Source organism: Euprymna scolopes, chromosome 27 (genome assembly GCF_053919585.1).
Source record: "Euprymna scolopes isolate OS-2025 chromosome 27, ASM5391958v1, whole genome shotgun sequence".
NCBI lineage: Eukaryota > Metazoa > Mollusca > Cephalopoda > Sepiida > Sepiolidae > Euprymna > Euprymna scolopes.
Window position 1 is genome coordinate 96,561,465 of NC_136508.1, and position 13,225 is coordinate 96,574,689.

The window sequence follows — 13,225 nt, forward strand, 5'->3', positions numbered from 1 at the left end:
AGAGCTCTTTTTAGTATCCTCGTCGTTCCCTTAAGTGCAACTGTCTGGATCTCTTTTGCACTTGGTTCACCAGGAATATTAGTTAGGTAGGACTTCAGGTTCTTCTTCATAAGCCTTATAATAACTGGTATGATTGATATTTCCTTAAGATTCCAGTTTCTTTTCATTTTTATGTCCAGCTAAAAGTCAAATAATGACAAAGTTGGTATTTTCTTGATCAAGCTTCCCTGGATTAACACAAGAGGACTTCCATGGGGCCTTCCAGAAGTTGTTGGAACAGCACAAGTGCATTGCAGCCGGAGGAGATTACTTCAAAATTAAGGAAAAGTTATTCTTTGACTTTAAACTGGTGCAGATTTCATCCAGGGAGTGGGGAGGGGTCGGCTTTCCAGTGTCGTTCCTTTTGACAACAGAACTCTGTATTAATGCCAACCAGATTCTTTAACCGATTTAAAATATCCACAATTGTTTCGCTCATATTTTATTTACAAATGATGAAAGTGATGAATAATGGGGAGTGGCCAGATGTACAAACACCATGAGAAAATGAAAAATAAAGAACCAAACAAAATGCTAATAGGGCAAGTTAGTAAGACAGTCCCAACACTTTGCTAAGTGTCACAGCGTCCACTGTTTGCCAAGTTAACCGGAAATAAGCAGGTCGGTCTCTAAATGGGAGTGTGAGCTACATAGGAACATGAAAAATAAAAACATTTGGATGAAATATAGAGATGGATGGTATCCTCCAAGATAGAAACAATATTTGGGAGTGACAGAGGACAAAATAAATGTGGGAAGTGGGCGTCTTTGGAGGCTCTCTAGCACCAAAAAACAAATCTGGATAAGGAACACATTTATTTCATGAGCTAAGAGTCCTTTAACTTGAGAAGGCTAATCTACTGTCAAGATGAACATAAAAAATACAAACACTGTCTAAGAGGTCCCTGTATCTTGATAGTCATTAAATTCAGAAATTGTAGAATGGATCGTTTGAGCTCTAATCTTTGATTACCCCAGTTAAACTTTCACAAAAAACATTCAACTAGCTACAACCATTATCAATGATTTCCCCCAATCTCTGTCTGTGCCTAAATCTAAATGCAGATTCCATAAACAAAGCTTCTTTTCTAGAACTGCCTGTCTGTGAAACACTGTTCCGCTGGCCTGTTTCCCGGTCAATTACAATATGGTAATCTTCAAGTCCAATGTAAACAAGTTCTTGTTGAGCTGTCCCCTTAAATAATCCAAATTCTACCCAATCTATACCATTAACGATTACTACAACATCCTTACATTCAATAACCCTTATCCTCGAGTGGCCTTTAGGTGACTCCTTTGTAAAAAAAAAAAAGAAAAAAAGGATCATAACCACAGCAAGGAAACTTGTATATGAAGAAACATTTCTTTTCATGTGGACAAATGAAATTCTGGATAACCAAGTTCTAAATCACACATACGGAAGTGCCTTCAATAAATTCCCAGACTTTTTTCATATGGGCACTCTTCTTTAAAAAAACTGATGCTCGATTCATACAAGATGGTCCAAAAACAATCTGAAACATTCTATATGTTTCTGTGGGATTTTTTTTCAAGTTTTAAACAGAATTTTATTGCATATAATACATGAAACTCTAGTCCCGTTTGAAGTAATCTCCTCCGGCTGCAATGCACTTGTTGTGCTGTTCCAACAACTTCTGGAAGGCCCCATGGGAGTCCTCTTGTGTGAGTGCACCAACGATCCTTGTCATAGCCTCTTTCATCTCTTCAATTGTCTCATAATGACAACCTGCAAGGTTTTCCTTGAGCTTAGGGAATAACCAAAAGTCACAGGGAGCAAGGTCTGAAGTATAGGGAGGGTGAGGAACTGTCTTGATGCCCATCTTGGTCAAATACTCTATGACAAGGATGGAGTTGTGGACTGGTGCATTCAGTTCCTTGCAAATAATCGTGTGCACAGTTCCCACACTGACATCAAACTGTGCACTTATTGTCCATATACACACACACAAAGATCCTTATCCATGGAATTCTTTATTTGGCCAATCAACTCTGCTGTTCTGACTTCCTTACTCCTCCCACAACTCTCAACATTTCTCACAGATTCCTTGCCTTCCTTGAATCTCTTATGCCACTCAAAAACTGATGCTCGATTCATACAAGATGGTCCAAAAGCAATCTGAAGCATTCTATAGGTTTCTGTGGCATTTTTTTTTTCAAGTTTTAAACAGAATTTTATTGCATATAATTCTTTTAAAGTGTCCTCACGTCCAGATTACATTTTTGAAATTCACTAACTATGAGACTCAGGCTTTAGTAGGGTGTATTTCAATTCCTGCTGTAGCTGTTAATTTCAACCTGGAATCATAAAAATTGGTCAGTCATCTCATATTGAATTTTCAAGAGTCTATGAGAATTTTAAATGCCTATACAAAAAAAAGTCTCAAAACCTATTGAAAGCAACGCATATTTCCAATTTCCTATCTGGTCTGCCTTTTCTTTGTTCACCATTACTAATTCGACGCAAGTCAGCCATTTGCATGCATTGCAACTATGTAACACACTAAATATGCAACTTAGTAACCCAGTGCATGTTTACACCTCTAACCATTCCTATGTGAGAAATGCTACCTGTTGCATTGATTAATTATGCATGCAAGAGTATCAGACATTCTCAGTCCTGATATTTCACAATTCATGCGAGACATTGGTTGGTTGTTTTTGCTTTATGGCTATTACATATGTGTGCTGATCATAGCTCGTATGGTCTAGGGATTTATCAGCACCCACATGTAATAAAATTAAAACAAAAGAAAAAGATTTAACGAAAAAGAAATTTATTAAAAAATAAATTAAGAAAAAAAAAAGAAAAGATTATTATTTTTGAAGGGCGACAACTCGCTAATAAATTGTCTCCCTTAGATCATAAAAATCTTAATTCTTAATGTATTGTGTTTTGAAATGGTTTGCTTTATATGTATATGTGCTTCGGTCAACAAACTCAAAGAATAAATAAAAACTTTACCAGAATCCAGACAATCAGTTTCTTCAGTGAGGTTTTTTGTTTTTACGGCCTAATGAGGAAGCCGGAGTTCGGACGTTGGTTGCCCCTGTTTGCATCCCAAAATATGTCACGAACTGACTTTACCCACCAATAGCGTTTCTTTTATATGAGTTTTAAAAGGAACTTCCTAGAACCTTCTAGAGACTCAAAAAAAGAACAAAAAGGCGTTCTACGCCTTTTTATATTTATAGACGCCGATTATTATTTATTTTTATGAATAACGACATTCTAGAAACGTCTTTATGTTTTAATTAATATATCAATAAACATATTTATATATTATAAGAAATATTTATATATTTCTTAATCCAATCATAGGAGAAAATATGTTCTCCTATGACAATGGCATATCAACCTTTTTCAGGTTATTTAATGCCAAATCCAGAGATTTTGAAGAAAAATTTTTTAATAGAATATATTTGTTTTTTTTTTTTCAAGTCAGTTTCTATTTAACCCATAGTTGGGACCCTAACATATACTACCACCCTGGGTAAAAGTGGACCTGGGAGCAATAGCAATTAAAGGGTGGCTCCACACTCTCCAAAGCCCGAATTCTTGGGCCTCACCATCGGATATAGTTTAAGCTCATATCCAGGATCATGAGACATTCGACAAATGATAGCTACACGTAAGAATATACAGCACTAGCAGATCTATCTGGCATTGCCCGGTATTAAATGTAACATTAAACTGCTTTAAAAAAAAAAAAACGAAGTTAAAAAACGATCTCCTCTTTCGTGCAACCCCTGGTAAAAGAGGAAATACGATCAGTTATGAAAAAAACAAAATTCTAACAAAACAAAAAAAAAAACTCACCTGAGCCTCACAATTTATGCACAAGCTTTCAGTTTCCAGGATTTCTGGGGTCTCATCAGCATTGATATCTTCAAATTTGATTGGTGAAGCAACCAAATTTTCTGTCTCCGTACTCATCTTGGAATTTTGAAACTGCAATTATAAAACGTATCGGAAAAATTTATTTATTTGGGGATTTATTTGCCAGTCGGTTTGCTTCAAACTCCACATTGAACACAGCACACCACTCTCTCTCTGACTTTCCTTTGCGGACAGCCATACTAGATGATTTAAAAATCACCCCTTCTCAAGTACATGGTATCATAAAAAACCTAGACACCTCAAATGCATGTGGACCCAATCTCATCCCGGCTGTGCTATTAAAAAAATGCTCCAGTTTTCACCAAACTTTATAACAAATGTCTTAACGAATCTTGCTTTCCTGACTGCTGAAAAAACACTCTGTGGTACCAGTTTTAAGAATTCTGGCGAAAGAACTGACCCATTAGCCTCCTCCTGCTTTTCACCAAAATATTTGAGTCCTTAAGCTCTAGTCCATCACCTTACAGCTGCTAAACTACTGAGCGACAATCAATATGAATTTAGGCAAGCCAGTTCCACTGCAGATATCCTAACTGTAATCCGAACGTATATACCATTCACTGGACAAAACAGGGGAGTGTAGAGCGCTAGCTCTCGATATATCTCAGGCTTTTGACAGAGTATGGCATGATGGACTTCTAAGGAAAATTAGATCATATGGTATCATTGGAAGAATACATAATGTAATTAAATCCTTCTTAAGTAAGAGAAAAATCCAGGTTGTCCTCAACGGTCGTACATCTAAACAATATGATATAAATGTGGGAGTACCGCAGGGGTCTATCTTTGGACATTTATTATTCCTAATATTCATAAATAACCTCCCTGATAAAATTGTTTCGGAGATGGGTATATTTGCCGATGACACCACTCTCTATAACAGGCACGAGGGGAAAACAAATGAACACATATTTAAGGAAATGGCAGAAACATTAGAGGATGACCTCCAATCTGTAGTGGAATGGGGACAAAAATGGATGGTCACATTCAATGCTGCCAAGACTAAGCTTGTTTCCTTCAATAATTACAAGAAACCTTCTCTACTACCAATTACAATGGCCAAGAACACATTGCCTGAAAGTATTTCTTTTAAACTCCTCGGCCTAACATTTACTGGAATAAATACATTAAAAGCATTGCCAAGGCTGCTGCAAAGAAGGCGGGCTCTCTCTACTGTGCTAGAAAACTACTTACGCCTGAACGTATCCTGTACCTCTATAAGGCCATCATTCGCCCGTGTATGGAGTACTGTTGTCACATTTGGGCTGGTGCATCTGCTACTTGTCTCTCACTCCTAGATAGGGTTCAAAAGAGAGCTGCCAACTTGATAGGTCCTGAACTATTATCTAGGCTTCAGCCTCTGTCCCATTGATGGAATGTTGCATCCCTTTGCCTGTTCTACAAGTACTTTAATGGTGAATGCTCTGATGAACTACAAGCACTTATACCCCCTCGATGTGAATACCCCCGACAAGCAGCTAAATCCCACCCCTTCACAGAGATCCCTAGGTGTAAGAAAGCCTTCTACTCCAATAGTTTCTTCCGCAGAACTGCTAGACTCTGGAACTCCCTTCCGGGATTCTGCTTTCTCAACTGTACTGACATGCAGAAGTTCAAGTGTAATGTGAACAGACATCTTGCTACTCATCTCCCTTCATAATACCCCTGCAACTTATGTCCCCGATAGTAGCCCCCCTACTTCAAAGTGGCACTGTGCCTTGTTTGGGGTGAAAATTGAATTAAAAAAAAAAAAAAATTGTCATGTCAGAAATTGTTATATAAAAATCACGACACTTCATCTAGTAGAAAGATAGTCGACAGATCGTGTTTGCTTTAAATATGTCATTTTAAGTAAAAACAATATTATGTACTAAATTGCCATGTCGAAAATAGTATTAAATCCAAAAATGATGAAAAACTATCGAGTAGAAAGTTATTTAAAAGTAATTTTTACGGAAAATTGGGTAACACTACATTTTTTTAGACGTTAGACAGTAATAGTCTACACGCAGGGGACATAATTCCGAAATGAATATTTTAGAGGAGTTGTTCATGGCTGCAATATTTGTTGTCTATAAGTGATAGGACTTTCTTTTTTGTCTTACTAAAAACACGATAGCAGTTGTTCTATTCAATGAATTTTTATAATTTTTGGATATATTACTATTTTCGACATGACAATTTAGTACATAATATTGTTTTTGCTTAAAATGACATATTTAAAGCAAACATGATCTGTCGACTATCTTTCTACTAGATGAAGTTTCGTAATTTTTAAATAACAATATTGGGGTTTGTATTACTGTACACAGATTCGAAAAAGTTGTGGAAAAAACAAACATATAACAAATAAATGTTATCAAAGGCAAGATAAGTTACTTTTCTACCAAACTGGATATATTTTTTGTGCTTTTATTCAATGTAACATATTTATTCAGCTCGAAAAACATACAGTGTTTACCGATGTATTGGAACATTCAAGATGGCGTCTGATTCTCTCTTTAACACGGTAAGTTTGGGAAAAGATGTTATAAATAAAAAACCGGATAAAATACTGTTAAAAACTCGCTCAATATATGTTACCGTGACATAGGTTGACATATATTCGGCGGGTTTTTAATAGTATTTTATATAGTTTTTTTTTATTTATAACACCTTTTTCCAAACTTACGGTGTTAAAGAGAGTGTGAGACGCCATCTTGAATTTTCGAATACATCGGTAAACACTGTATGTTTTTCGAGCTGAATAAATATGTTACATTGAATAAAAACAAAAAATATATCCAGTTTGACAGAAAAGTAACTTATCTTGCCTTTGATAACATTTATTTGTTATATATTTGTTTTTTGACAACTTTTTCGAATCTATGTGTACAGTAATACAAACCTCAATATTGTTTTTGCTTAAAACGATACATTAAAAAAAATCGGTACTCATGCAGCATGCACTTATTGATCCGTGCTGAAATAATAACGTTATTACTTAAAAAGTCATTCTTGACATGGGGAGGGGTATTTTGTACCTATTCTGTACTTTAACCTTACAATTGAATAAAAAAAAAAATCATAGAACTTTAATTAAACTTGGAAATACAATTTAAAAAATAGCGTGGATCAGTTAGTGCATTAGCACCAAAAAATCAATTTGTTGACTATCTTAACAAGCACCTAAATGACTGTTACCAAACGCAAGTATATTTACTTTTCTTTCCATTGTCATTTCTGGTTGTAAAATAGGCTGACTTACGAGACCCCCCCCCCCCAAAGAACAGCTTTCGGAATAAACACCTCCAAACGGCTTTCAGTTTTTTTAAATTTTTTCAATGGATTATTAATGATTGGACACTAATATATATATATATATATATATATATATATATATGGTAGTCCTAATGCACTTACTGATCCGTGCTATTTTTTAAATCATATTTCCAAGTTTAAATTTTTATATGGTTTTGTATTCAATTGTAAGATTAAAGTACAGAATAGGTAAAAACACCCTCCCCTCCCCATGTTAAGAAGGGCTTTTAAAATAATAACGTTATTTCAGCACGGATCAATAAGTGCATGATGACTACTGCATGAGTACCATATATAACATGGCGGGTGGGGCGATTCTCGTTCAGATCCGCCGTAAAATTATTTTGCAAGTCTTTATAATCAACAATGCAAAAAGGGTGAAAAAAAATAAAAGATGACAGCCTTTATTATCGGTTTAACTTGAGCGCTCGGCATCACTCACGTTTCAAACTTAATAAACGCTTTAAAATAAGTTAAAACACTAAAAACTTATCCAGCTAGGTAGGAGAGTAATTTACATTGCCTTTGGTAACATTTATTTGTTATATATTTGTTTTTTGGGGTAATTTTTTACGACGTACCCCAGAAACAATACAACCTTCTCATGTTAAGAACGGCTTTCGAAATAAACACCCACCAATCTCGAAAGTCGTTCTTAACATGGGAGGTTGGGAGGGTGTTTATTCCGAAACCCGTTCTTAGCATGGGATGGTTGGGGTGTTTATATTACGCTGGGCCAGGTCTTAAAAAAATACTGTTTTTTTTTTTTTTTTAAATATTTTTCCGTTTGCTTATAGTAAAACATGTCGCGTCACCATTTTTTTTTTTACCTATTCTTAAGACGAAATTAACAGATTGTTTTTTTTTTATATTACATTTTCACCCCAAACACGGCACATTGCCACTTTGATGTAGGGGGCTACTATCAGGGACATCTACAGGGGTACTATGTGGGGAGTTGGGCAGCAGGATGTCAGTTCACGTTACACTTGAACTTCTGCATGTCAGTACAGTTGGGGAAGCAGGGACCCAAAGGGGAATTCCAAAGTCTAGCGGTTCTGGGGAGAAACTATTGGAGTAGAGAAATTTCTTATTTTGTTCACAAACTTTGTCGGTACTCATGCACTTATTGATCCATGCTGAAATAATGACATTATTTAAAAAGCCATTCTTAACATGGGGAGAGGAGGGTGGGGGTTTCTATTACTGCACACAGATTCGAAAAAGTTGTCAAAACACAAATATATAACAAATAAATGTTATCAAAGGCAAGATAAGTCACTTTTCTAGCAAACTCGATATATTTTTAGTGTTTTTATTCAATGCAATGTTTACCGATGTATTGGAAAATTAAAAATGGCGCCCGACTCTCTCTTTAACATGGTAAGTTCGGGAAAAGGTGTTATAAATAATAAACTAGACAAAATACTATTAAAAAAAAAAAACACCGAATATATGTCAACTTATGTCACGGTAACATATAATGAGCTAATTTCTAACAGTATTTTGTCAAGTTTATTATTTATAACACCTTTTCCCGAACTTTCCGTGTTAAAGAGAGAGAGTCGGGCGCCATTTTTATTTTTCCAATACATCGGTAAACACTGCATGTTTTTCGAGCTGAATAAAGATGTTACATTGAATAAAAACACAAAAAATATATCCAGTTTGACAGAAAAGTAACTTATCTTGCCTTTGATAACATTTATTTGTTATATATTTGTTTTTTTGACAACTTTTTCGAATCTATGTGTACAGTAATACAAACCCGGAGGGTGTTTTGTACCTATTCTGTACTTTAACCTTACAATTGAATAATAAAACTTTAATTAAACTTGGAAATACGATTTAAAAAGAATAGCGCGGATCAGTAAGTGCATTAGCACCACTTTGTCAATAAGTTGAAAAAGAATTAAATTGGTCGAAAGTCTTTTTATTTTGTCGACAGAAAGAAAAGAACATCGACATTTATCCACATTTTCAAAAGTTTAAATCGAAGAATAAAAATGTGGCAAGTTTTTTTGCAAACAAAAATAAAAACAATATATCAAAGATTGAATCTAAAAACCAAATTAAATAAAAACCAAATATTACCGTTTCCAAAAAATGAACAAAAAAAATATGGAACACTCTGGAAAACGACGAAATTACGTTGTTTCGTCTAAGAACGGAGAACAAAAACGGTGTAACATGATAATCTGTCCCGTCAACAAATTCATCCGGTGTCAATTTTTTTTTTTTTTTTTTTTTTAGTATACGCTACCAACTAATGGCTTACCTCTAAAAATGTTGAGTTTTTAGGGCTATGGTATCACATTTAAAATTGTCGCCGATAAGTAGTTTTTATGATCTTAAGACCTTTATTATCCAAAGTATTCGATATTGTTTTCACTGGTCGCCATGTTTGTTTTCGCACGTGCATTTAATGCGCATTTTTTTTTTAAAGTTCAATTAGCTACGATCAAAGTGTGGTATCTGTCCTGGTACTACACATTTTCTGTCCCTGGTTATTTAAGGAGAAATCTTTCCAGAACAAGGAATTAAAAAAAAAATGTCATAATACAGAGTTCTCCTTTTGAGGGAACTGTTTTTTTGTTTTTGTTTTTTTTTTACATTAGAAACACCACTTATCAAAGCCTGAAGGTTACTCGAGGATAAGGGTTATTTAGTGTACGGTTTTCTCTTCACATTATGTCGGAATTTTATCTTGCTTCCAGATAAATTTGATGCTAAAGTAACTAACCTAAAAAAAAAACGATAGCATGGAAAAGGGGGGGGGGTAAAGAATAAAATATAAAGGTCTTGCTTTGAAACGAAGAAGAGATTTTATTCACAATAAATTTAGTTGCAAATTTTTCCCTTTGTAGGCCTTAAATTTATGAAACGCCAAAGTAACATATAATGAAAAAAAATAACACTGGTTCTTATTATGAAGATGTTGTATCCATTAACGAATACAATAATAAGATTCAAAAATAGTATCTCCTAATCACACTCGCATATGAAATAAATTTTAGGAGCGTACTCACAAATTGAAAGCCAGTCAGGCATGTGCCTTTTTCCTTTTTTTTTTTTGTTCAAAGTTCTTTTAGAATTTTCTCTTCCTCCATGTTTGCGTGCAAACCGTAGACATGCAGATGGATTTCAGAAGCATGTCCGCGTCACTTGCCAGGGGTCTTCTTTGCCGGGTTTTCTTCTTTGTAGGAGGTTCCAAAATTCCTTGTCATGTAAAATAAGGTATTTTCTTTAAAATAATAATTTCACTCCTTCTAAAATACGTGCAAAACTGTAGTCACGTAGATAGTCTTCAGAAGTATGTCTCGTCACATACCCGGATATTCTTGCCGGGTTTTCTTCTTTGAAGGAGGCTCGTCAAAATTCCATTTTCAGCGCCGGGCAATGAAACAAACGTCCAATTTCCACGTCAGCGGAATTTCAAAAGAGGCCGAAATTGGCGCTGGGCTTGTGATGTCATCACGGAGCTAGCATTTCCCTTTTCTCCAAATTAAGGGGAGTTTCATACAAACCCAAAATGTACGAAACTAAAAATCAAAAAAGATACAAAATACAAAAAATCAAGTACAAGAACCAGATAAAAAATAATAAATGTAAACAGGGGGGGGGGGGATGCACTATTATTGGTACAAAAAGAATTCCAACAATTAAAACCTGACTCTGTGTCTAACTCTGCCTTCATGCGAAGAAAAGTAAATAGGAACATAAGCAAAGTTGCAGAATTTCTATATTAATAAAAAAAAAAAAAACTAGGGTGCTTTTCCAAAATTCTTTAACAAATAAAAAAGAAGGAAAGGAAAGTCTGAATGATGTACATACCCGTAACAGAAAAGAACATATTATATTCTAAAAATTACCTAAATAAGAAAATAAAATTTTATGGCTAACCGGGGAGCGACCATCTCATGACTGTCACACCAACATTTTGAAATCAATCTCAATAAACAAAGGAGATAACTCGAAATAATTCAAACTTGCGAAATTATATTTATTTACATTACTATAAATTTTACAAAAAGAGTTTTACAAAAAAATATTGAAAAAGTTATACACAAGGCCAAATTGAGTAGGGTGATGGTGGTCATCGTTGTGTGTCATCCGCTTGGCCTGTTCCCTTAAACTAGTTCCAATCACCAGAATACCGCATTCACATTGGGGGAAATCTTTAATGTTTTCCCTGGGTTTTGATGTAATCGCTTGAAAATGATTTTATTTATAAAAATACTGTATCAATTCATATGATTTTTGGAATATGATATTTTCTTTCTATCATATGTACAAACATCATGCAGATTTTTCTTTTTTTTAATATAAGGGGAATTCTGGAGACGCATTAAATTTAGATTTAGGCACAGGTAGAAAGTAAAGAAAATTGGTGATAGTTGTTGTAGTTAGTCAAGTGTCTTTTGTGAAAGTTTGGCAAGGGGAGACCATAGATTCGAACACTTGCCATGAAAATAATGATAGAGCAGAAAGTGGGAAAGTGGTTGCAAGAAAGAGAAAGGTTTTGGAGCCAATTTTAACTCTATCAAGGCAGGATATGGTGCGCCAAGCTGTTCCTGCCCAGATATGACAACAGTACTCCATTTAAGGATGTACTTGGCTCTTATACAGATTGAGGATTGCATCGGCAATGGGATGCTGTCATATCACATATCCCTCCATATTTACATGAATAAACCAGAAACCAGCAGGAGCAGTGACAGTGATAATAATGGCGATGCTAAGACAAAGCCCATTCGTCGATACAACTTAAATGAACACATTAACACTCATAACAACATCAAAGCCCATTTTTTTTATGTACACACATCAACGGAATAACTTACACCTCACTTCAACAACAACAAAAAAAATGCCAGAGGAAGCCGCACATCAAAAGAAAAATCAAAATAAAAAACACAAACATCAAAGCAGACGCAACTCCAGCAGCATATAAACATGAATAATTATCTCATAAAACACTGCAACAGTACAACACCTACTAGAACACATTCACAACTTTCTTAGCTTTAAATTGATATAAAAGATGTATACAAACATCAAACCGACGACTCCCTACAATACATTAAAACATAAAAAACAAACAAATAAAAAGCGAAAATGCCAACCAGCGACAAAACCCATTTTTGTCTACAACTACATCTGCATCACCAGTATAAAAATGACAGCTTTTTCGACAAGCGAGTAGATCAGCCCAGCGTGTCAAGCTCTGAACCTCGCTCCATCACCAGCCAGCAGCCGTTAACCCCTCGCCAGCAACAACAGCTATTAAGATCAAAGTGTAGTATCTGTTCTTCAGATGCTGCACTTCATTTTCTTGTTCTCTTTCGGTGGAGGAGAAATCCTTCACGACTGAGACAATTTTTATTTTTGTACCTTTTCTCCACGTTAAAAAACGACCCTGGTGTCTAACTCTGTCCCGTGGGGAGGCATAGTAAATAGGTACAATTACCGCGCACTGCCGCTGCACCGCTACCATCTCACTTGTGATACTGGACAGCAAGCCTTGAAGACCACCCCATTTCCACCGCTGCCACCAGATCACCACAGCTCACCAGCCATTAACCCCTCACCAGCAACAACAGCTATTAAAATTACTGCGTCGCTGCACCGTCACCATCTCACTCATGATACTGGATAGCAAGCCTTGAAGACTACCCCTCTTCCTCCGCCACCAGATCACCACAGCTCACCAGACACCAAGGTTTGTCCCGATAATAGCAGGAGCCACTGTCACCAACTCCCCACAGTGACACTTGCTATTAGGATTATTTCTCCTCCATCGTTGCGACACCAGTATCCCAGACACCAGAACACTAAGTCACATTCTTGTCATCACCGCCACCGCACACATATTCCAGATGCCAGAACACATAAGCCACGTTCCTGACATTACCACCCCTACCTCAGCCTGACCTAACACCAGATCGTCACCGAGTCATATTAACA

At 35.8% G+C, this 13,225-nt stretch overlaps 1 protein-coding gene across 1 annotated transcript in view; it reads right to left on the reverse strand.

Annotated features, from left to right (window-relative positions):
* LOC145249029 (zinc finger protein ZPR1-like) overlaps nt 1-9,468 on the reverse strand; it is a 79,398-nt gene extending 69,930 nt beyond the window's left edge. The window contains exons 1-2 of the mRNA XM_080110887.1: nt 9,353-9,468; nt 3,878-4,009 (exon numbers count right to left, since the gene is read on the reverse strand). Of these exons, the coding sequence (XP_079967013.1) occupies nt 3,878-3,994 (117 nt within the window). The 5' untranslated portion in view covers nt 3,995-4,009; nt 9,353-9,468. The remainder of the gene's footprint in view (nt 1-3,877; nt 4,010-9,352) is intronic.
* Between the last annotated feature and the right edge of the window lie 3,757 nt (nt 9,469-13,225).